This window comes from Diuraphis noxia, unplaced genomic scaffold, assembly GCF_037042655.1.
Source record: "Diuraphis noxia isolate RWA-SAM2 unplaced genomic scaffold, SU_Dnox_SAM2 contig0003, whole genome shotgun sequence".
In the NCBI taxonomy this organism is placed as follows: domain Eukaryota; kingdom Metazoa; phylum Arthropoda; class Insecta; order Hemiptera; family Aphididae; genus Diuraphis; species Diuraphis noxia.
The window spans coordinates 22092875-22114899 of NW_028301713.1; the positions used below are offsets into that span (position 1 = coordinate 22092875).

The 22025-nt window shown below is 29.6% G+C and overlaps 1 protein-coding gene across 7 annotated transcripts in view; it reads left to right on the forward strand.

Annotated features, from left to right (window-relative positions):
- The window catches only part of GluClalpha (glycine receptor alpha 1), a 54701-nt gene that overhangs the window by 23667 nt on the left and 9009 nt on the right, over positions 1 to 22025 (forward strand). For 2 of the 7 annotated variants that reach the window (XM_089221865.1, XM_089221861.1), the window contains 7 exons: positions 11488 to 11572; positions 11927 to 12087; positions 16929 to 16999; positions 20447 to 20516; positions 21097 to 21250; positions 21338 to 21420; positions 21513 to 21647. In XM_089221865.1, coding sequence (XP_089077991.1) covers positions 11502 to 11572; positions 11927 to 12087; positions 16929 to 16999; positions 20447 to 20516; positions 21097 to 21250; positions 21338 to 21420; positions 21513 to 21647 — 745 coding nt within the window. In that variant the 5' untranslated portion in view covers positions 11488 to 11501. Of the gene's footprint in view, positions 1 to 11487; positions 11573 to 11926; positions 12088 to 12702; positions 12771 to 13794; positions 13863 to 16928; positions 17000 to 20446; positions 20517 to 21096; positions 21251 to 21337; positions 21421 to 21512; positions 21648 to 22025 lie in introns of those variants that run through there. The other 5 variants (XM_089221859.1, XM_089221862.1, XM_089221860.1 and 2 more) reach the window with 4 other exon arrangements.

Genomic DNA, 22025 nt, shown 5'->3' on the forward strand with positions numbered 1-22025 from the left:
GGCTGCCCAAAATAGATAATAATGTGTGGGCAGTGGGGACTGACATCACACTATATCCGCACTTATGATGATGTATTGTATTATAATATTCGTATTTCCATGGCAAAATCTGTGCAGTCGGTGTACTGGTGGTGTGCAACCGTCGAGTTTGGCCGAAAAACAGAGCTGGATTCGTATACCAGCGAAAATGATGAATTGATTTTATACTAGCGATAAGATAAAACTGCGAGAAAAAAAAACAATAATAAAACCACGATTTCGGCGTTTCCCATAAAATTTAATTATCGGTCGTTGACGACGCTCGCACGTTTGTCGTATTACTTTTGTCCGCGAACTCTGATGTTTTTTTTTCATCCGTGTTAAATTTCCAGCTATAAATTGTTTGTTTTTCGTTTATTTTTTTTTTAAAATATTTATTTTATTTAATTGTTTGATTTATGATATTTATACACATGCATATGTGTGTGTGTATGTGTGAGAGAGTGTAAGACCATACGAGCTCCCGTGAATTCGAGAGTCGTATACATATTATAGTATTGCGTACACGTACGGTGTATGCAGTACAAATTTGTCAGGTTGTTTTTATTTCGATGTTTTATATTTTCTCTTGTTTCTTTTTTTTTTTCATTCATGTAATACTTAACACAAACACACAAGTGTATGCATATATATATTTATAGGTGTTATTCGGTAGTGCACCACGCCCCGCTAAAAGCTTTTGAAACGTGATGATCCAAACACTAGAGGAATAACACGCGGCGATTTTCATGTAATATTTTATTTTTCTAGTTCATATCGGCACTGCCCGTACCCGACAACCGTCGCTGGTACCATCATAAATAAAGTATAGTTATAATATAATATTATTATTTCAACAATAATTGTACGCCGTTTGCGTTTTATTACGTTTATAATAATATTACGAGTATACGTGCGCGCGCAAACTGCAAAAATATTATAGTTCACCGTTTGTGTCTGTTTTACTTGGTAAAAACTAGCATTATAAGTTCACGGAGCTGCGAAAAGAAAAACGTCGTTAACCGGGTTAACGAGTTAAGGGCGTGATTTTATTGCATCCTACCCGGCGACGAAAATGCTCCGGTTTATACACTAATATTAATTTTATATTATTTAAACGACTGTTTAGTCGACCTAACCTAACCTACGCGAGGTAACAAGATTCTTCGGGTCGACTCTACGGAGCATACAGAAAACTACTCTTGCAAATAAACGTGCTCGTCTGTGTTCCCCGACGGTTTTATTATACCATCAGTGTGCCTCATTATATTGATATGGCACATCTAAAAAAATAAAAAGAGGAAAATCTATAAACTACATCAACATCAACCAGTGGTCCGTAAGAATTGCTATTACGCCCGCGGACATTTTTCTCGTCTCCCCTCTCATCAACTGAAATCGAAATATCATTTTCCCCTGTTTTTCGAAAATGAATCGTATACGGATGTACGTAATAATATTTTCTACGCAAAATTGGTGCCTGCAGGCGTGTGAAATGACGACGTTTTAGGTCAACCGATAGTTATTTGTACATTGATGATTGATTCGTTTGATAAAACAAAAATTAATCGAAATGCTATTTTATTCGACAAGAAAAATTAACCGATAGATATCTGTCTATCCCGACGATTAAAACAATTGCTTAAGGGAAGACAGACATTTTGAAGATTACGCAGTGTAGCGATTTGCATTAGGTAATTTACTTGGCTTGATTCAATTGCTTCGTTTGCACAAACATTATTATAATATGTTTATATTTTGATTAACAAACAAAAGCCTATTCAATTATATCAACGTTAGTGAAGCAATTGAATTTAATACAGAAATTCAGAGAGTATATAATAATAGTATCATTATATTTTACTTCAAATGCAAATTGTTCTTTAACATTGTTTATTATACAAAAATGTAATAACAAAAATTAACCATATTAAATTTAAAATAAGAAAACAAATTTGGAAACATTTTTTTAGTAACAAATCGTTTTTTTTTAATTTAAAACATCAATTTTTCAATGTTTGCGCGTGTACATTTTTAATATGTTTGTGTGTAGTATATACGGTTTTACCGATTCGCGTATAATGTATATATATACAATAAATATATGTACCTATATATAGTCTTGTACCCGACGTGAGAAAACTATCAGACTTATTGCTTCCTGAACTTCCGGGATTTTTGAACACGTTAAGTTTATTGCAGGTGGCCTTAATTAAAAGCTTCCGGCGTGGCTTAAGGGATGAGTGGAAAAATGAAGAACCCTGCAGCACCCCTTTCGTTTTCATGTATGCTATATGCCCGTGGTAGCTGGCAGCTTTCCCAATAAATAAATCTTTATTCTTCCATTTTACACTTTTGCAGTTTTAAATCTATGTAATAATATCTTTAGGTATACCCTCCAGCTCACATAAATGGACCATATAGTAAGCGGTATCCCGTCAAAATAGCGAAAATAAAATAACGAAAAAAAAACAGCGAATTAAAAATAGAGAAAGCTGTTTGGACGAATCTAGATAAAAGCGAATGACAATAATATCGATAATGATTTTTTCAGACACAAGTAAATTATCAGTTTAGTAGCACAATTAAAGATATCTTTATTCTTTAATCGTGGTTATCGTTAGTAGTAATCGAGTATTCGATTGATGGTTAGTGTAGTTCGTGTTACTTTTACGTGTATAATTCTTCGCTAAGAGCAAATAATATTGTATTAATATGGAATACGTACTCAGTAGTAAAAATAAAAAATTCAAAATTGTTGATGGATATACATTTAGAGTGGAAAAAACTATTGAGAACACAATGTATTTTATGTGTACAGAACACCATTGTAAAAGCCGAATGATAATAAAAAGCGAATCTATTATTAAAGGACCGTCAGATCATTCACACGTGGCTGATGCAAGTAAACTTCATGCAAGAATTGTAGTGGCAAATATGAAAAACGAAGCTATTCACACACAACAGTTACCACAACAAATAATAAGTGCTACACAAATACCAGCTGAAGTGGTAGGAGCAATGTCATCAATAAGTTCAATAAAAAATACACTTCGTCGAATTCGCAAAAGAAACTTTTGCTTTTTGATCTTGATATTCCTGAACAATTTAGAAAAACCAAAAATGGCGCACAATTTCTGTTGCACGATAGTGGCCCTTCAAATAATCGAATAATTATATTTTCTACACATGATAATTTAGACATAATGGACAATTATAGTGATTGGTTTGCTGATGGCACGTTTAAAACATCGCCTTTAATATTTTCGCAAGTTTATACAATACATGTATTAATTAATGAAAATTATAGCCACTATTTATGCTTTACTGCCGAACAAAACTGAAGAAACGTATATTCGTCTGTTAACAACTTTAAAAGAAATTAAACCTAATTTAAATCCAAAATCAATCATGACAGACTTCGAACGTAGTGCTTTCAACGCATTCAAATATGTATTTCCAAATATAAAACAAAATGGTTGCCATTTTCATTTCGCACAATCTATATGGAGGCACATTCAACAAATTCAAGGTTTATCAACAAAGTATAAATTAGATCTTAATTTTGCTTTACATATAAGAATGATATCGGCTCTTGTCTTTGTGCCACCCAACAATGTTATACTCGCGTTTGAAGAATTGTTGGATTCCCCATTTTTTTGCGAAAATGAAGAATTTCTTAATCCACTAACTAACTATTTTGAAGACACGTGGATTGGACGTCGAGGAAGAAAAAATGTTCGGAAATCACCGTGTTTTGATATAATGTTATGGAACTGCTATGAAATTTCCAAACGCCAGGGGGCAAAAACCAATAATTCTATTGAGGGTTGGCATAGAGGTTTCAGCTCATTGTTAGGTACCATATTTTATTTGTTGATAAATTTAATTAATTAATTAATTAATTAACTTAATATATTTTAATCTTTAGCATCACATCATCCATCCATCTGGAAATTTATTGAATGCCTTCAAAGACAACAGAATTTGGAGGAAATTAAATATGAGCAGTATCAATCTGGAATAAATAATATAAGGAAAAAAAAGAAGTACAAAGATTCGGCTGAACGGATTCAAAAATTAGTAAATGGGTACGACGAAAATGATAAATTAAATTTTTTAAAAGGAATTGCCTATAATTTGACATATTAGCTTATTAATATTTTATTAGATACAACAAAAATAATAATTGTTGTCATAATTTTAATGTTTTTTATATTTTCCATTATTTTTTATTCGCTATTTTATTTTTTTAATTAAATGATATTCGCTGTTTTATATTCAATGTTTTGTGTTCGATTTTTTATTTTCGGTATTTTGGAGGTGAATCATAGTAAGCCGAACATGATTAATAAAAATTACGGCTTGCATACTTTACTTACTTACTTTACACAGTTAAGTACTCAAATCTTAAATTTCCGACTATTTATTGAAAAATATAGGTATCAGTATATTAAACAATAAAGCCATAATATAATACCATAAAATAACCATGCAACCAACTACTACCAACAATGGATCAATATAGATGATGATAATGACACATAATTCAAGTTCAAAACTGTTATAAAATTAAATATGATTGGCACAATTATTTATTTAAAAATTTTCTGAATTAATTGCTTGAACTTACCTAAACACATAAATATTTGAATAAGAAATGTTTATACTGTACACACACTTCTCTACCCTCCACCACCATCAGAAAATAATAATAATAATAATAATGTAAATTTATAAAGTGATCGTGTTCGTTGTATTATATTAAATGTTTAAATATATATATATAACATAATCAACACGTGAGTATATATAAACTTGATGATTGATGATGTTAAGTTGAGTAGTTGAGTTGATTATGAAACAATTATATAGAAAAAAATATCAAATGAGGAGTGAAAAAAAGTGGAATCTACTTTTCAGAATAATCATCAACGAAACATAATGATCAAGAAAATTAAAGGTCTATGTATTTCAAATCATAATCAGAACATTTATTATACATTTTATGGTTGATTGTTCTTAATTGATTTTTTTTTGTATTTAGCAAAACAATCTAATTGTATATTTATTAATTTTAATAAATTAACATTCAACTTTATTATTAGTTATATACTGACAATACACCAGGAATGATTCTATACTCTATTCACATATATGTAAGTGAGCATCAGCATACATTCACCACACATGCCACTGATTTCGGTTAGTTACTGGTTAGTACTTAGTATTTTATAAGTTTATAACGAAAGAACAAAAATAAATTTGAAACCAATGACTTTTGTACTATATAATCTATAATTATTGTGATTATGAAGTATACTATTTACTGCTATATAATCGTAAATGATTTAGGTACCGCTTATTTGAAAATATGAATGCATTTTTCTATGAAACTACTTTAAATACCTATAGATACGTTTCAAAATATAATAGTTTTGAAACTTATAAATTATAATGTTATAAATTATATTAATACGTAAAATTATAGTAAGTTTATGAGTAATAATAATATTGTATAAAATCCACTTAAAAAAAAAAAATTAATGTTTTTCAATCGAAGGTCATTATATCGAATATATCCACTAATAATCTACAATAAAAACCAAATCGAATAATACTATTCACTAAGGGTCAATCATTGTTCATTAAACTTATTTTAAATATGGCTCATTCAACAAATAATATTCAAAACCCAGTAAATTATGTATATTATTTTGTTTCTGTTTTCGACGAAATTTCCATATTATTCCGAAATAAGAAAAAAATATTTTGGTATCGTATCTACTCTTCGCAATTTTAATTGGGTCTAACTTGAGATATTTTTTTTCATATATACACAATTTTAATCTATATAATATATTAAATTATACATATATTTATTTCAATCTTAATCTTAATAGCGATGAACTAAAAATTTAACTTTTTTTATGTTTAATTTATTAAAATACAATTACATAAAATATTATTTTTTTTAAACAAAAAACCCAATAAAAGATTACGAACAAGAAAAACTATACTAGGATAGGAATATATCGAAATGTGTTGATTATACCGAGTACCTATATTATTTATATTTAATAATAATAATATTAAATAACTATAGTCTATAGTTATTATGTATCTCATGAGTTAGGTTTGGAATAAATGTCTAAATTATTGTCTTTCTCCAGCCTAATGTATATCTTAACTATAAATAGGCTATAGCCATCGATTTTTTAAAATATTAATCGTATTAGAAATAATGCTTATAAGAAAATGTTATGTATTTTGCTTCACGATCTGAAAACAAATATCTCTTGCAGTCTAATTAATAATATTTACTAATTAGGTCACATAAAGTTTTTTCGTCTATACGGGGAGTTTAACTTTAAAGTGTATGAGTGTGCCTGGTGTACGCTATTAGACCTTAAAATTAAAAACTGAGAAATAAAGATATTCAAAGGTTCACCTGCAGTTATACATATGTATATATGTGTTTTTAAAGAAATTCATATCAAAAAAACAATTGATCGTTTCGATTATTGTCTAAGCTCGGCATATATTATTACTGTTATATTAAAATTATTATTCACAAATGACATACGTAACTCAAAACGAATTTTAATTTATTTTCCGAACAACATTACGGTTATGTATAGTTGGAGAGTTAGCTACACGTGTATTATACTCGCGGCCGCGGGTGGACAAATATTCCCCTGAGAACGGAGGCGACCGGCATATATCGTTACTGCCTACAAATGATATAAGCATTCGAAAACTTCGTTTTTTTTTTTTTATTATTATTCCTTGAGCTGGCAAAAAACCATAATATGAGTTTGTAACAATACTCGTGTGGGAAATAAATTCTACGAAAAATAATAACGACAAAATGAAATAAAAAAATACGACCAAAAAACTACTATAATAGGACTCAATTTTGTAAGGAGACGACCATACTCATTGCGCTGTCGTGCATATGATGTGCCTATATATTATTACTATATTATACGAGCATATTATATTACTATATATTATATATTACTATATTTTAGTATATTATATGAGCTCTGAGTTCTCGTAACTATGACGTACTCATATATTACGTCACGGGTTTCGTCGCGGCGACCTGGTAGCCCTGGGCAACGGTGGAGGACACAAGATCAATTTCCCCCGTGCCACCGCCTCCAACGTTTTACCTGCAGCGCCACTCGCTTTCACTTCCCATGTTGTTCACGCTGCAGACAGCTATATAGCTAAAAATAAACAAAAGCCGTCGCCACTGATAATAATAATGGTGTGAGCTGGTGACACCTCCCGTGCAGTATCTTATTTTGCCCCAGTGCACGACTTTATAGTAACGGCTGGCGGCAGCAGCAGTTTCATAAGATAGATATGTAACGGCGGTGGCAACAGAAATAAAAGAACTTACATACCTCTATAAACTAACCAGTTTTTTTTTTTTTTGAAAAAGTTTAATTCCGAATTCTCTAGACGGAAATCCGTTTCGGATAGGTTTATTCATTAGTACATATGTATTATACGCCTTGCAGCCATGCTTTTTTATACAACACTTATTTTGTATTTGTCTGTACTTATAATAATGCTATAGGTACTTGTAATATATAATAGTATAGGTTTTTATCCCCGGCCTATCAACTCAATGGGATCAACTTTTTTCCTTTTACAGTTTGTCAACATTCCTATTGATACTAAAAATATCTTTTCAACCCAACGAACAAATATTTCGTTGTACATTTTATCCTTTTTTAACCATACAGGCTTTTAAATATAATCAGACACCTTCTTTTCTTTCTTATTTATATCTTGTATTTTATGTCACGTAATTGTTGAAACTAATTGTAACACAAAGTTTAAATAAAAAAGAATAGGTTTTTATAATTCAAATTTCAGACACGTGTTCTGTAGTTTCTAAACCGCCACGATCTAAAAATATTCCAATAGTGCACTTTAAAATTAAATTATTGTAATAATGTGATCGAATAATTGAAAATATCGAAATCGCTTCTATACGCAAATGTTCAAATGATGTGTGATATCACGTTACGCAAACTTTGAAATATGATCCACCTGCACTTATAGGCACAATAGGGGGGGGGAGGGTTAGGAAATATTAGTACTCCCAATTTTAAAATTATCATTTATCACCCTCAAATAATGTTTGTGAGTTATTTGTATCAAAAACTTCTTCTTCCAAAAAAAAAAAAAAACTAAAATTAGAAAATGCATATCTTAAGCAACCTCGATTTTTTTTTTTATTGTAATTGCGCTTATGCCCACCACCACCCTTAACCACCGCCAACTTATCCATTGCATTTCACGACATCCTGCTCCGTCATCTGAAAATATTAATACTTATCGTGCACTTGCATTGGTCGGACATGGCGGACATGTTTCGGTTTTTTTTTCCCATCACAATATGATATATTATTGTAATATTTCTCGTGTCAAATCCGTTCGCATCGTTTGGTGAAGGCGACCGCACGCACCAGTGTAAATGTGCCGTTTCCTTGTGATATTTATATTTTGTTATGCGAAATGAAATCTAGATTATCCTTTGCAGAATTATGGCGGACGGTCGAAAAGATTAAACCGGCAGACGCGTATAAAAATTGAATAATTATATATGTATATATCGTGTGAAAAATAATAATATAATCATATTAAGCACAACATAATTATAATATATATATACATATACAACAACACACAAAGCCATTAGTTTAGCTCTCGGGCCGCCAGGGTAAGGGGTGTCAGTGTGCAACGTGCGTTTGTCAAACGATAATAATTAATAAAAAAAAAAACAAAAACCCTGGAACACACGGGTAGTTTTTTTTCTGTTTTTAAAGAGACGGAGAGAATGAAAATAATTATACTCTAGGACCCTCCGACCGAGTACCTAGATAATATTATATTTATAATTTATAACACACATATTTAGATTGCGGTTATCGCGTATAATGGTATAATATTATATATACGTAAATTCGGTATTATTAATTAATATTATCACCGTTGCATAGTATTTAGAATATGAATATACAGGTGGGCGAGTCACCAGAAAATCATCCCTTAAAATCCGATTATCTAATAATAGTAGTATAATATTATATCATGACGTGCAGACAAAGCTCCCCACCCCACTCGATAAAATCGATTATTGTGCGGTTACTAAAATAGGAGACTTTGCGTCGTCCTCGCTTTTCCGGAAACTGGTGACCCGGTGACATGGAGTGCATTAATTCAAATAGGTCTGAAATTAGATTCGATTACCCATTTACCCGTACACATGGACATTACGATTTCGTATAAGACATCAAGAATTGTATTGGTACATACAAATAATATTACACGTTATATTAATAAGTCACCCACAGGCCAATTTTCGAGTAGGTTGAAATCCAACACTCTAATTCCGAACACGCATTATTAAAATTGCACCATATTCGAGCGTCGTCACATGTCATAACACGTGTCACGTGCATAAAAGGTAAACGGAAATTTCATTTCCGAAAAATAGGATATTAGGTCACCCGGTATTTGAAATTATTACACAAATCAATTCCAATGTTAGTTGAATGTTTCTTGATCAAACTATAGGTGACAGGTTATAATAATTATTATTTTTGCATTTCATTATAATATAGTTGCTTTGCATTGAGATGTCATAATAGTAAGTACCTACACTAATAAGTAATAAGTACGATCCATTGCACACGGTTTTCATAACCAATCTATTTCTGTTTGGATTTTTTTCATTTTATAAAAAATTATTTGTAAATAAAGACTCAAAAAAAAAAGTGGTAGGCAAAGTCATATATCTATACGACTAATAACTCTAGGGGACCAATTAATCCTATCTAAAATATTTATAGGAGACGAAACATTTGTAAATTCATTTTTTCGACTTAAACTAATCGTTCTTGATTCAGTTAGTCTATAACCTACGGAAATATATTATATAAAATTATCATAAAAATGCCTTACCGTCATAATCGAATATTAATTATTATTACTAAAAAGTTTGCGACACGACCCGCTTTGATGCCTATTATATCGTAAAGAATATTTTTATCACTACTTTATTTTTCTTTTCGTATCAACTTCCGAGTCGCTTGCGGTGGTAGGACGAGCGCACACGTTCCCGCCGAACTGGGTCAACTATAGGTTTCGGTCTATCCGCGTCTGCGGGGTCGACTCTGCCGCGAAATGCCAACGCGTCCGTACTCGTATACAATGTTGTCGTTGTTCGCCTTTTCACACGGCCGCACGGATCGTAATTCAAGTTTCTTTTTATTTTGGGTTCAATTTTTTTTCACTATTTAATGTACAACTTTATTCGCAAATACGTTATATATCGTTATTGTATTGTGCTATACACTTACAGCAGGTATATTCTCTCGAGCCACGAATGATATTATAATGGTTAAAAATAAAATAATAGTAATGTTTCCAAACATTGCGTGGTCTTATATTATGCACATTGTCGGGTTAAATACACATAATTCTTTAGTTATAGCCATTCACTCTAAAACACATAGAAATTAATTTAATTTACCGCTTTGAAAATATAATATATAGTAAAAAACAGACGTAATCGGTGTTAAATATAGACAATATGTATATATAACGCGACAGTGTACGGCGCTAAACATGTGTGATATTGCGCTACGTGTTTAATGTTTATACTAGGCACAATAACAATAATAATGATAATGATACAATATAAATGTATTCAGTATCGTTACATGTCTTTTGATAATATAATCAAAACTATAGCATAATATTAATCTTATGTATGAGAACACAACGCAGTGCCTCTATATTGTACTATTGTACGCATTAATATCAAATCCTTCGAGATTACAATATGTAGTTGTCTGACCACTGACCAGTACAACAATTACTATATTGTGCCGTTCAAACATAATAATAGTATATACTATATGCATATTACCATACCGAAATTGTGTACGCGGTTTTCAGTAAATCACTGTAATTTACGAACGACTTGAATACAAATTTTTTTTTTATTTAGATAAGCTACAACAACATAAATTATTTGCTATGATAAAACAAAGGGTTTACATGTTTTTTAAGTTTGCACAATATCATATAAGATTATAGAAATTCATAATTTTTAAATATTTTCCGTGTTGGCTGGATCAGGACCAAGTGCTTCATGGAGGTTGTCACCAATAAAAAATATATTATAATACATTAGAATAGGACGGGCGGCACCATCCCGTTGTATTATTGTATTTAGGGGGGGGGGGTTAGTACTTACCTGCCAATAGTTGATCTGATTAATCAAAACTTATGTTCAGATAATCAACATTTTTCTCATACACATGATAGAAATGTGAAAAGTATTAAAGTACCTATTATTAACTGTGTTTATACATATATGTCTACAAAACTTATATACTGAGCAATTTTAACTAATTTTGAGGCTTATTTTTTTTTTAGGGTTACTGCAGAGAATGGCTAGTTTCAAGGAGTGGCCCTCATTCTTAATGGTATTTTTGTTTGCGCACTTTGCTCAATATTGCTGGTAAGAAACTTTTTTCTATAAACAAATTTAATCATAATAGTAATCAATAATTTCATGAATTTTATTTCAATTGAGTCTTAAATTTATTTCATGATTAATATTTATTGAATACTATCAATTATTATCATAAAAATTATTAAAAACAAAAACAAAAAATTTTATTTTATAATATATTGAGAGATCTATTTATCAATAAGATAACTACACCTTAATTGGCTTAATTTCAAATAATTATGAAGCAAAACGAACGTTAGTGTTGTAAATTATGATTACCTTGGATAATAATCTTGGATTAAATTTATCCAGAAATAATGTATAATATGTATTATTAAATAAAATTGTTGTATATTACAGCACTCGAATTGACGATGATGGGTGTAATTATAGTGGAAATTCTCAACACAGATGTGTACCAAAAGTTAACTATAGGCACAAAGAAAAAGAGGTTCTTGATCAAATTTTAGGTCCAGGAAGCTACGATGCTAGAATCCGTCCATCAGGAGTTAATGGCACAGGTAAAATTCGATTAAAAATTATGTTGTCTTTGTAAAAAAAGAAAAATTGTTACATGCTCATGACCAAAACAATTCGTTATGTTCATTTATTTTTTATTCATTTTTCATGTATATTTTATTAAATTAACATTATTAACACTATGTGGAAATGATTTTATATTAAACAATCTCATGATCTCAACAATATTTGTAAAACATTAAAGGGAGTAAGGGATGTATTTAATCTCGCGGGTTCCTCATAAAAGCGACACCTTATTTTTTTTATATTAATACTTTTTTTTTTTTAAATTTCCCCTTCAGAGTTTTATTTTTTGTTTAAATACTCAAAGTACTTTAGGCTTTTCGCCAAACTGAAAAATTCTATGAGTACTTGTGCATAGTGCCAAATCCTCCTTTGTGTTATATTATGATGCCTGTATATAAAATATATAGGAGCAGAATTGAATTTTTAATTTTCAAGTGGCCACTCATTTTTGCTTTGTCTGTGTGGACCTTCAGCTAGTTGTTACAACCAGAAAATGTCAATACTAATAATATTTCGTTTATTTTATTGTATCCATATAATAATATTGGTAACAAACGTATAAAATCAGAACTCTTAATAATAATTCCTAGATGGCCCGGTTATTGTTAAAATAGATATACTGCTACGAAACGTCGATACAATTAGTGACAAAGAAATGGTAAGTCAAATCGGTTAAGCACATTGGTTCTCTCAATTTTCAATTGTTTCTATCAACGAAATATGTCACAATTATCTTTTAACCATTTATTACGGTCTATCAATATTTTATGCACTATTATCCGCATTCCGCAATCCACACTATACGTACAAATCTTTTATATTTATCGCCTATTGCAGGGTCACATTTTCTTAAACATAGCACTTGATAATTTATTTCTCTTTTAAACAGCAATTTTTTTAATAAGTTCGTTTTTTTTATTTTCAAGCTATGGTTGAGAATTGCGGGTTTACAGTTATTACACATTTTTTTTTCTGTTAAATATACACTTGAGCAAAAATCCGATCTATTTTGTATATTTTATAACGCTGGTAAAAAAATAACAGTTTTTTCATTTAAATTCAATTTATACTGAGAAATATTAATAAAGATTATAACGGTTAATCCATTAAGTAATATTTAAAAATAGCCAATACTTTTTAATTACTTATTTTATATATAAAATTATTTTTCCAATTAATAATATTTTATATTTTTTATGACTAATTATTTAATAAAAATGCGTTTTCATAAAGAAAAGTTTAACATAAAAGGAGTTAAACTTTTTCAAAGAAGATAATTTGTTTTTAATTTATATTATATATATTTATATTCTCTCTTGTAAAATATACATAAAAATGTTTTAAATGTATATAATAATTATGTTTATATAAGGATTTTTGCTCAAAACTTTTCAACGCTCTCTTCGCTACGCTCGATGAATATTAATAATGTTGTATTCTTCCTTAATAATTCAATAATTATTGAGGTATGTTTAATGCGTACAATGTTTTACAAGATAAATAATAATACAGCAATTATGTAACAAAACGTCTTAGATTGAATTACGACAAATATATTATAATAATATTTCATGAACGCCTTATTTGCAGAAATTAGCAAATTTATTGTATTTTGAAGGATAATAATTAACAAATAATATATATATATATAAATATATTTAAAATATTTTATAACTCCCTAGATGGCCCAACAATCGTGCACATAAACCTATTTGTGAGAAGTATCATGACAATAAGTGACAACAAGATGGTAAGTCATCTTGTCTAGGTTGGATGCTGGTATTTTGAGCGAAAATAAACGCAATTTTTTGTTGTTTTATATATTTATACTTAGTGAAAAATATATTCTACATTTTATTGTTAACGTAAACGTTATCAATAATATATATTCTGTAGATGGCCCCGTCCGCTATATATTATATACTATAACAATATTATGTTTCCTAAATCTTTCACCCGCTCTTGATGAACGTTTTATTTTGCATTCATAGCAGTTTTTTTTATTTTTGTACATTACATGGAATGATTGTGTATAAAATAAATAATAAAACCTGTCATATATACAATTTTAGTAACAAAAAAATTAAAACATTCCCCTGCAGTAAAACGCACAAAAACACGTGGTTTTTAATAGTAATAAATAGACAAAGAGCTTTTTTCCGGGGTGTGTAACATAATATGACTACTAACTATACCTACACATAGAAAAAAAATTGTGAAATAAAACAACATAGAATTATTGCTGGACCAAATTGTACGCTTGTTGACTTAATTGACAGAATTCACTTAATTATATTAAGTGAATTATAATTATAATTAATTATTAATATTATTTAATTAAAGCCGCATTGTATATTATATATCTATAATATAATGATAATCTTGCAAGGTATCTAACGGGTCGATTTTAGATAGGTGCTATAGAATATTCGTATTAGTAACGCTAATGTAAGCAATATAAATTATATGATATTATTAAAGTATACTATATATTATGCGTTGATTTAGGTTTGACAGTTCATTGTATATTTGTATACAATTATAATAATTATAATATTATAAAATTATTTTATTCGTATTCGATGCATATTTATAATAGAGAGAGTTATAGCGCTGTAACATGTTTAGATCGAAAAACATAATACGATAACAATACCAACAATAACATATTATGCTGTGGTCGTTGCATTTAATATATATATATATATATATATATTATAATTTCATAATAGATTAAACATTGTGGCCGAGTCTTAAGTTTTATTAACTCCAGTAATCGTTATGAGACGCGAAGACTGCAGGTTTAAAAAAAAATTCATTCTGATTTAAAATAATTGTTTTAATCGTGTTCCAGCAAGACTTGTCGTCGAAATATCCAAGTATAATATATTTTATTTTAAATTAAACTACTTTCAGTTGTATCGAGAGATTTAATACATTAATTTTATCACACGTAGACAATTGTATGTATAACATCATGCACTAATCTAACAGAAAAAGCAATATACTAACACATATTCCAGTGGCTTTTTTATTACTTGATACCAAACATCAATTTTAAACCCTTTAGTCGTCACTATATAATCAATTAGAACTGTATACAATATTAATAAATTGTATTACAAATTAATATTTATTAAACCTTAAAGTATGAATTTATACGTTCATCATTAAGTTACACGGTTAACACCATCCTATCAAAATAAATATGATTGATTCATGTTATGCGTGATTTTAAACTTTTATAGAATAAATCAGTACTAATTTTATTTCTGTAAGACATTCTTAAAATTTAAAATGGTTCATTTCAACTCACTTATTTCCATTCAAGCTATTATATAAGCGTCTTTTCCTGCAGTTGTCGAGTAATTTAACCAAGCACCATCTTTAAAATGATGATGAATTATGTCGAAAAAATACTTTATTACATTTTTTTATACTCCACCAGTGTCAGTGTTCAACGATGCCCTCCTTCAATCCAGTGACACTTTTGTTCAGTTATTAATTTTAGAGGACATCTTCCACTTCATTTATTATGATGTATAAATATTAACTTTTGATTCACGAGTATCGATTTAAACAATTATTTTTTTTTTAAATCACTTATTGATTTTAAACATATTTTGTTTATTTTACTGATAAAATATGAAGTTAGCCATATTGTAATTGTTTATCAGAGTATCCGAGTATTTTAACTTATCTTGTGTCTCAAAAGTTTAATAAAATAAGTCATGTACATTGTTTTTGTTATTTTGCTTTATATTTTAGATGGCTACACAAATTTCGTTTAAAGCTGACAATTATGATTCATAAATCTGAAAAACAATGGTTGATTATGAGCTTTAAACATCACAAAAACACCATGTAACTAAAATTAAAATCTGGTAATTGAAAAGCAATACTTAAAATATTCGTGTTTCACTAATTTCAAAATATTTTTTAAATATAAATACAACTATGTTTTTACGAATTTGTTTTGCTACCATTTTCGCTTTGCATTAATTATAATGTTGTATCATGACGAAACAAATTTAACTTATATTTACCATTGTAAATTGCATTTTGTACATCTTGTGTTTTATATTTAACAATTGCAATGAATCGTACTATTTATTTTTAAAATTTATTCAGTTCACAATCAATAGCAATTTCTCACGATGTCCTCGTTAACTCTAAAAAAAAAAATGTCCAAGTTTCCTCTCCACTAAAAATCACCTTTAATCATTTTAATACTGAATTACAGCAATTATACTGGCAAACTACATAAATAGTTTTTTTAAACATAATCGAAGATGTTATAAATAGTTTTAGTCGTAGGTATACAATACGGTATACATAATAATTTAATAGGTACTATTAATGAGGAAATAATAACAGACCACACGCATTAATATGAAATATGTTTCATTTTAAGTAATTAATAATTATATACGCACACGTAAGAATTATCCATAATGCATTGCATAATAATCACCTCCAAATACCAATTTTAACATCAGGGTCACTTACTTTAATTTATACGCAAACAATTTCCCATGAGTAATGTATGCATCTGATGTCCACCGCACACCCTGTACAATTCAAATCCGTAATGGATAATGTTATAATATTATAGTGAATGGCCTAACGAATAGCGCTAGAATTTTTTCTTAAAAAAGTTATACATAGTACTTCCCGCGATGTTTTTTTTTAGGTTACTATTGATTTTTTTTTAATTTGAATATTATTTTCTCTTGAAATAATGTAATATGTAGTATGCTGATTTGTTTTTTTCTAACGCTGACTATATTTTGTCGGTCTTTATTGTATCCCGCAGGCGACTCTCCCTGCATTGTGTATGTCAACATGTTGGTACGGTCCATCAGCAGAATTGATGATTACAAAATGGTGAGTCGGGTGATGGCCTTAAATAATTTTTATTGGATTTATTTTGTTTTTATGAAATATTATTATTTGGTTTTCTGTTGTGAGATTGCGCCCAATTTATTTGCGGATTTTATGTTTTGTTTTCGTGGCCGTAGGCATATGTCTTGACCAACAGGATCACGTAATCATAATCCAATCAAGTCCTGAGGTCTGCTCGTCTGACGCACAAAATCAATTGAGATCCGATTAATCATTCCATTATTTATTTATTATACTTCCAGTACCCTAACACATAATTCAAAATGATAGTTTTCTCTACACATTTATTATTTTCTGTTGGACAAGATGTGTTTTTTAAATCAAATTCTACAAGTATTTTTTTTTTTTAATTTTAAATATTGATTATTCTCAACTCATATAACATTTTTTTGTTATTTATTTTTTGTTAAATAATGCATTGAAATGGTGTGCGTATTTAGGAATTTTGTGTCTTGTATATAAATACATACAATCATACATCAACATTTACTAATATATATATATATATATATATATTTATATAAATATATATATTTTATTTTGATTTAACTCAATACTGTATAGTGTATATTGTATTAAACTAATAATACATATACATATATGTATGTATATATATATATAAATAATTATATATTATATAATACATATACATAATATAATATCATGCTAAGTTATTTTACTTTTATACTTTTATAAAAATCTTTAAAGTTCAAAACTATTGTTGTAGAAATAAAGAATTAAACAATTTGTGTGCACTTTTTTAATTTAATTTATTAGGGCACTTTTAAAGTGGTATTTATTTCAAAAAGTTTTATATTCCAAAAATGTATTTGATAAACATTATACAACTTTTCTGGGAAGAACAAAATATAATAATAATACAGTTACTATGGTACATAACATCGCAGAGTGAAAAAAAATTTAAAAAAACCCTGACTTGAGTTATCTATGTAATAGATATTGTATTATTTAAATTTTCATATCTATATGTAACTCGTTTTAAAAGTTTATTGGAATTAATAGTACCTAAGTGACAAGTCAGTTTCCCTGTACATAATAGTATTGTAAAATTGTGTTCCCACCACTGACACACCATTGATACCGTATTAACATTAGATATATACATACAGCCAAAATGAATATAAAATATGTAGGTATATACGAAACATCAAACGGTCGAACATATACTATACCGCAATCAAAAAAATGACTAAAATAACGGGGAATTTGACACATGTGTGGCAAATATTTGGTGCTTTTAGGACATTGCTGAGTTTTGTGATGAATAATAAAAAAACAAAACAAAACAAAATTCCCATAACCTTTGACGTACTGTGTCGGATGTTAATAATTCATGAGAAAAAAAAGATTAAAAAATGCTTTTGTTGGTTTTCTTTACTTTTTTTTTTGAAATGCGTTTATTTTGATTATTATTATACATTATGACTGTCACCTGCCTCACTATTTTTTAATCTGTAACTTTCTGTGCCTCAGATGTGTATCTATGACGATTTTGTTCGATAACTCGTTTTATTTTGCATGCTTTATTTTTGAAAATAAAATATTATATACGATCCGCTACATGCTTGCACGCACGTATGAATAATATCGTTGTTATTACGCTTCCGTATATTTATCGTAGTAACCCACGTCACACGCATCACACATACAAACAATAACTGTTCGTTTCCATCTGCATTTTGCCGTTGCAACGATATGGACGGTCGTACACACACGACCGAAAGCCAATTTATTGCATTTTTGGTATCGATGCGCAACACACGCACACACACACACATACACACGCATGCCACTTTATTGTTGTATTTGTGAGTTATTTGTTTTATTTAAAATATATTATATATATGTATATGTATATATATCTAATGTGATTTATTTTTTCTTAAAACGCGCAGATTCCGGACGAATCTCGCTGCGGCGAGCGGACACGGACGCTTTTATGATTCGTCCGGTAATCGAGAAGTCGAGTGACCTAGCAGCAGTCCTATTCGGCTATACGACATAATATATTATACATATATTATAACAACATATAATATTATAATAGTGTGCTGTATATATATATAGGTCACCGGTCACTCGCGCACGTGTTTCCTTTTGCGGCTGGGAGACTGTGATATAGAGGTAGCACGTAGATCCGTAATATGTATAATAAAATATATCGTTCATCGTTCCGAAAAATATGCATATTATTATACAGGGTGTCTCACCATACGTATTCGTACCAGCGCGTTTTTCTCATTCACATTATGTGTAGGACAATATATTATGTAGGAGTATTCGAGGTTTCTTATAAGAACCCACGATAAAAGCCAATTCGACGAGCATTGTATCTATTTAATATTTTTAAATATCTAAAAGAGTTCTGTTTCTGATAATATTTTGGTTATAAATGCTTAAATAGTTATATAAATATAATATATATATATAAAGGTCATCGACTTCGGCAAAAAGAAGAACTGTAGTCGGGCGGATACGTATATACGAGAACAAACGCAGTGAGACACTCTGTGCACATATCATTTGTGCATGTAGTGGTTGAACAACGATATTAACGCAGTGTTGGAGAGAACGGCAATGAAGAACTTAAGTGTATTCATACATTTTACCTGTTAATATAATATTTTTTTAAAGTAACTGATGGAGTTGAATTACAATAACTCGAAAACCTTCGCAACTCGATGCTTTTTCTTGGCCCTTGAAGTATTTATAAGTTATATTTGAGGTTTAAAACTCAAAAACAAATAATTCGAGTTATTTTGTATACACTTTGGGTAGTTTTTATTTTTGTTAGCGATTCTTCCAACTCTGTATCCGTCGTGGTGTTTTTAAATTAACATATTTTACGAATAGAAACTGATATAATATCATATATAGGTAGTGGCCTACGTAAAAAAATCCTTTTTGACTTGACGTGCTGTGTGGTCCAAATTTCCAAAATATTTTTCCTACAAGATTAAACATGATGACACACCAATATTTATTTTATTTTATTTTTATGATTTACCTATAAATTTCAAATAATATTTTTCGGCGGTCTTGGCGTTTTTGGAAGCAAATTACAACATGCGACTTGTACCTATACACGGCCACTCTAACTCGAAAACTTGACACTCACCCTGTGCGGCTAGTGTGTCTAATAAATTCTTGTTTCGAAATGTCTGTGATGTGCGACTACTGAGTCGTGTTATATTATTATATTGTTTTCGGACTAGCACAATAATGGTCTGCCAGGCAGCTGAAATTCATCGTCCCCCGGCCGCGAATGTATTTCGTCGTTATTATTATTAAATATATATATATAAATAAAACATATATACAATATATATTATATATTATATAAATGTGTGCGTGTTATATTCGTGTGCTGTATGTGATATATTTCTAAACGTGTGTTTTGTGTGTTAGGAGTACAGTGTGCAACTGACGTTCCGCGAACAATGGATGGACGAGAGGCTAAAATTTAACGATTACAATGGTAAATACATGGAAATCACTTTGCTTACTAACTACACTCGAGGAGCCACCCACCCGGCGTAACTTAGGCGCGTGCGTCCGTACTCGAGTTTACCAGTGAAGAGCCTACCCACCAACCCACCATCATTACGCACAACCGGACCCTATATGTTATAATATAATATACCTCCGTAACATATACATATAAATATTAATGTATATTTTTCACGCTGTCCCGTTTCGAACACGACGACCCAAATTTTTTTTTTTTTTATTTTCGCGCCTGTTTCTTTATGGACAGCGTGTTCATGCGGCGTTGTATAGCTGGGTAAGATATGTCGTTCGGGACGACTCAGAGGCCAACGCAATAATTACCGCCGAAGTATTAGTTTTCAGACCAAAACCAAAATTTTCAAAAATATGCTCCGAAAAATCTGAAAGTTGCAATAATCTCTAATAAATTACGCGTACCTGCAGTTGTTAACATTCGTGAAATTCTTACGACGAATCACAGTCAACACCGAAGAATTAAATATAATTTACACTATAACAGCTATTTAAAAATGGTAAAAATAAACTAATATTTCCTATTGTTTGGATAGGTAAAATGAAATACTTGACTTTGACTGAAGCCAACAGAGTGTGGATGCCCGACTTGTTCTTTTCTAACGAGAAGGAAGGTCATTTTCACAATATAATTATGCCGAACGTGTACATCAGGATATTCCCCAACGGATTAGTATTGTACAGTATAAGGTCAGCATAAATAGTATAATTGGTTGAATGAGTACACAATTATAACAACTCGATTTTGTCATTATTATTATTATTATTATTATGTAGGATATCCCTTACTCTATCGTGTCCAATGAATCTCAAATTATATCCACTGGATCGTCAAACGTGTTCACTCCGAATGGTCAGCTGTAAGTCAATATAATATTTTAACGCAATATATAATATAGTGTATCAAATGATTTAATCAATGAGTTCACACGTTTTGGATGTGTTTTCCTAGACGGTTGGACAACTGACGATTTAGTATTTTTATGGAAAGAAGGCGATCCAGTGCAAGTGGTAAAAAATTTACACTTACCAAGATTCACTTTAGAAAAATTTCTCACGGATTACTGCAACAGCAAAACTAACACAGGTTAGTCACAATTTGTATTTTAAATTGAAAGCAATATAGTGATCATTAAATAGATACATATTATATTTTAATATGATCACCGTGATTTTACAAGACTTTAAATTTTTACATACTTACCATGTTTAAAAAAAAAAAAAATGTATATTATTATTGTATTTGTATACATATTACGCAATCGCTAAATTTAAGGAGTATCGTTACCTCGAAAAACAGGGATTTTTATTTTATTTATGAACATATATTATTATATCATACATGCACTTTTGCACGTCCAAATTTACATATTTTAATATTTTATTTCACGTACATCACGTAACATGCGATTTAAAAGTTGATTGCTTTTTGAGAAAGAAAAATAATATTGTAAGTACTTTTAAA